The 4,728-nt window shown below is 37.4% G+C and overlaps 1 protein-coding gene across 9 annotated transcripts in view; it reads right to left on the bottom strand.

The window, feature by feature from the left end:
- Positions 1-365: 365 nt before the first annotated feature.
- Positions 366-4,728, bottom strand: part of ZMYND11 (zinc finger MYND-type containing 11) — a 136,721-nt gene continuing 132,358 nt past the window's right edge. For 7 of the 9 annotated variants that reach the window (XM_024742775.1, XM_024742770.1, XM_024742766.1 and 4 more), the window contains one exon: positions 366-2,710. In XM_024742775.1, the coding sequence (XP_024598543.1) occupies positions 2,588-2,710 (123 nt within the window). In that variant the 3' untranslated portion in view covers positions 366-2,587. The remainder of the gene's footprint in view (positions 2,711-4,728) is intronic. The other 2 variants (XM_024742772.1, XM_024742769.1) reach the window with 2 other exon arrangements.

Consider the following 4,728-nt stretch of genomic DNA (forward strand, 5'->3'; position numbering starts at 1 on the left):
TGACGCTGGCTTGAATTGAGGTTGGCATCATGTGAATTGGTTGGAGGAGTGCAGTGATGCAAGGTGAGATGATGGATGTGATTCTAGATGCGTTGAAATTGATATTGACTACTTTCAAATGTTCACTGAATAATTTTCTATCTATCTTTATGTTCAGCCTAGCATAAGTTTACCCAGAAAAGGGGCTTTGTAGTCAAACAAACCTGAACTTGACAACTGGTAAAAGTAAGTTCAACTTCAACAAATGTTTAAGTAAATTATTTTTAACACACTGATTTTATATAAAGTTAAACAGTCACCAATGGATAGCCCACAGTATATGATTACCATGTGATACAGTTGTGTTTGTTTTGGTTTAGGGGAATGGACTAAATCAACAATTTATTAAAGGCAGTTTTTTTTAAATACATTTATTAACCAATGTTAACACATTAAATGAACCTATATATTGCTAGTCAGAGCAGCTTACAAAATGCCAGAATGCATCATAGAACTGGACAGCCACGATGAATAATTACAATGTGCATAGTGGCTAAGCGCAACACCTTGATATAGCTTTATGATTGCAGAAAATTTTTAATAATGATTCCTAAAACAATCAATTGTAATTTTACCTAAAACTTTTACAAAACCAGGCCACAATCTCTTTTTTTAATTTTGTTTTTTTTTTTTTTTTTAACACACAGTTTTCACACTGTAGTAACTTGGAAATGTGCAACCGTGTCAACGGAGACAAAAAAGCCAAAGTAACACGAATCTTACTTTCATGCAGCTATCGGTAAATAGTACACACTCTGGAATGATTTTACACCAAAAATAGTTCCACAATAACTTGCTCTCATAGGGGTGGATCGAAGTTTTAAAACTTGAAAAACAATCAGAGAAGGTTAAGTGTTCATGGTTACGTCGTCTCGCTCAGACCACGGCACCGTGGCAACACTGACAAATCACACAGCAACAAGGAGGGACCGAGAGTGCCGAGTCCCTGCGTAATCCAGGTACGGTGCTGAAATGGGGCTACTGGGCAGGTCCTACAAGCCATTGGGCGCCACTGGGCAGTAGCTTGTCGATTAACTTGTGTCACCACCATCTGTAACAGCATCAGGACTGGATGGATGATTATTTCACAGAAGGCTCTTTAGAGTGACCCTGACAAACCTGGAGAAAACTTTTTAAAAGGTTTTTCTCCTGATTCTCTCACTTACATGGTGTGTAATTGCTTTAATAAATATCAAAGGTCTAAATAAATATTTACAAATTATTTCTCTAACCTTAAAAATAAATGATAAATGGGAATTTATTTTGACTTGGTCTAAGATCAGTCTTTGAAAAAACATAAATTGTGAGGTTTTTTTTTTTTTTTGTAAAAAGTAATTTAAGTTTTCCTGGCTGTATTTTATATGTCTATGTATAAAAAAAATCATTATTCAACTATCGATCCATTCCTATTGGTAATGCTTCTTAATCCAGACATTCCGCAAAATACAGACTTTTTACAAATCACGGCATCTTTAATACAAGAAAATTAACATGCATTATTCTTCATTCTGTGTACAGTGGTGGAGTTCATTAGTAGGCAATGACCCACTACTACAAACATAACGGCTTCTGTGAAACTTAAGTGCTTTCTTTCCTTTCAGAATTAACTTACAATGTAAGAGGTGACACCAGATAATAGGCAATCAATCAATCAATCAGATGATATTTGGGGAGGGAAGGGAAGCATTAGCGAAATTTGTATGCCTCATCTATAATTCCGTGTATGGATAAAGGTAGTTTTTGGCTTTTTATTTTATTTTTGTTTATTTTGTTACAAGCACTCATGTTAGGACAAAGATGAAATGTGCAAACTTTAAAATTTAAATATTCATTTTCTCTAAGATCCAGCTCAGTAAAAGATTACCCCAGTTCCCTGCAATTTTAAACTACAAGATCAAAGCTAATAATTTGTTATAAAAGTTATATATTGAAAAGAAATAATGAAAAACACAATTGGGAAATATTTAAGAAAAAATATGCAGGACTAGCACCTGCTGTGTCAACCCTGTTCCCTAAATTCAATCAATCATATACCCACTGGCATAACCAATAGATAATGCCTTTAAACAGTAAATTAAGCTGAACAAAACCAGCTCAACAAGGTTAAGAAATAAATTTCACATCAAGGTAGTATGCTTTATTTCTGAAACAGTTCTGTAGTTCTTACATTCAGATCTATTTTAAACGTTTCTTTGTTAAACTCACTTGTATTCACCTGCTGTTTTTTTTTTAAAGATCTGTTGTTTGTTTAAAGGTTAAAATCTCTGTAAAACCTAAAAATGTTTTAAAATTTGCTGAAAATGCAACAAACTCTCAATTAAAATTTATTTAAAATAATACCCTCCACTGATGTTACTTTTACCCCCTGAAAAACTCCAGAGGAGCATTAACAAAAGATTTAACTACTGTGCAAAATTTCTTCACGAAAAGTGTTTAAAGGCTGGTGCAAAATGGGAAGCAAATTCTAAACAATTTTGGCTTCTTGGAAACAAAAACCGCTGTGTCTGAGAAGAATAATCGTCAGTGATTCTCCAGAAAGAACCAGCCTTCATCTTTTCCGGCGACAGGTGCGCTTGTGTTCCGCATGCCAGTGCTCCTGCTGACACTTGATTGAGCAGTAGGATGTGTTCCAGCAGCAGTGGTACATGGCCTCCTCCTCACAGTTGTAGCACTGCAGGCAAGAAACCATAACCAGCAGTTAAACGTGGGATGAAATGCATAGGAAGCTGGGTACAGTGATTGATTGACAGACTTTTGAAACTGTGCTTTTAAAGCTCTTTCTGGCTCAAGCTTAAACTAGTACCACCAAGAACATGTTTTCTGTCCTGAGCAGGATGGCCGGAAACAATGGGATGGACGGCTGAGGCTCGGCACGCAGTCCTTTGTCAGCAAGCTCACGCTGACTCGGGCACAGCACCAACATTTTCATCTCCACTAGGTCATTCCCATCAGCACACAAGCGTAAGTAATTTCTATTTTCTTAAAAAGGTCCTGAGATTCTGGAACGATGACAGAGCAGAAGCACCAGGATCCACCTTCCCACCTGGACAACAGCTGTACTGTAGAATCTGTCTGAAGTAACTGTTTTGGAACTCTGAAGTCTACTGAAGGCTTGAACAGTAAGTTACGGTTAATTTTGGTCAGTTTCGGCTCTTAGCACAGTAACAGCTACCTCTTCCCTATTCTCCACCCAAGCAGCTGTGAATGGAGCACCTTGTGGGAGCCAGGGTGGGCAAAAAAGATGCGCTTCTGGTCACAGAAATGGGCAGCCATTGCTGTTCCACCCCCCGCCCCCGCTGTCACAACTCCTCCAGCTGAAGTGACTTTCCGAAGAGTTAAAGGGCCACTGCCCTTTTATTCCCCCTTTTGCAAGCCAGACATTCAAAATCAACTGCATATACAGGAGAAATTAGAAAGTGAATGTGCATACCCAAGGAGAGGCTCAGAAAAGACCTAAGAAGACATTTAGTTTACACCTCAATCTGATCTTTGGCACAGAAAGAGACAGCCTACAACCATCAAAGAAACAAAAACAGCAAACTCTGAGAAGGAGGAGAAAATGAGTTCCAGTTACCATATTACTAGATTCAGATGTCTAGTGTTCAACAAAAAAACCACAAGGCATACAAAGAAGCAGGAAAGTATGACTATTCAAAGGAAAAAAAAAAGCCAAGTCAACAGAAACTGGCCATGAAAAAGACCTACTGGCAGATATATTAGACAAAGACTTTAACACAACTATTAAAGAAGGTCAAAGAACTAAAGGAAAATATGGAGAAAGTCAAGAAAATGATGTTTCCAGTTCATACATCAATAAAAAGATAGAAACCAAAAAGAAAACGTGGAGCTGAGAAGTCATTAACTGAAGTGAAAAGCTGACTTCAGGGATTCAAAGGCAGATTTGAGCAGAGAGAAGACAGGACAATGGAAATTAACAAGAGAGGTGAAAAGACTAGAGAGCAAACAGAGCCTAAAAAGACCTGTGGTACATCAGCCAATGGACCAAGATATGCATCATGGGCGTCCCAGAAGGAGGGGAGAGAGAAATGAGCAGAGAGAATACTGGGGAAGTTTTTAGCCAGTATTCCTTCAATCTGATGAAAGATATGAATATAAATATTCAGTAACTCCAAGTCAGATGAACTCAGAGAGCCACACTGAAACATGTTGTAACCAAACTTCTGAAACTCCTGAGAGCAGCAAGAAAGAGGGGAGCTGTCGCACACAAAGGATCATCAATATGTTATCAGCAGATTTCTCATTAGAAATTCTGGAGGCCAAAAGACCTGATATAGTCAGAGTGCTAAAAGAAGAAAAAAACCTGTCAGTGGAGAATCCTATGTGCAGCAAAACTCTCCTTTGTACCTGCAAGAAGTACTCAGGGGGTCCTGCAGTTGAAATGAAAGGACACTAGACAGTGAACTGGAGCCATGTGGAGAAACAGAAGATCTCAACTGTGGTAAACACATGGGCAATTATAAGAGCCAGTACTATGGCTTACAATGGCTTGTAACTGTACTTTTTCTTTTCTACGATTTAAGAAACCAAGATTTAAAGAAAAAAAGTTATTAGTATAAAAGCTAGTATTACTGTAAATTAGTTTGTAACCCCAAATCTTTTTTCTACATAATTTAGGAGACTAATACATTTAAAAGAATTTTTTTTTTTTTTTTTTTTTTTTTTTTTCGT

Source organism: Neophocaena asiaeorientalis, unplaced genomic scaffold (assembly GCF_003031525.2).
Source record: "Neophocaena asiaeorientalis asiaeorientalis breed wild unplaced genomic scaffold, Neophocaena_asiaeorientalis_V1.1 scaffold155, whole genome shotgun sequence".
Classification (NCBI taxonomy): Eukaryota; Metazoa; Chordata; class Mammalia; order Artiodactyla; family Phocoenidae; genus Neophocaena; species Neophocaena asiaeorientalis.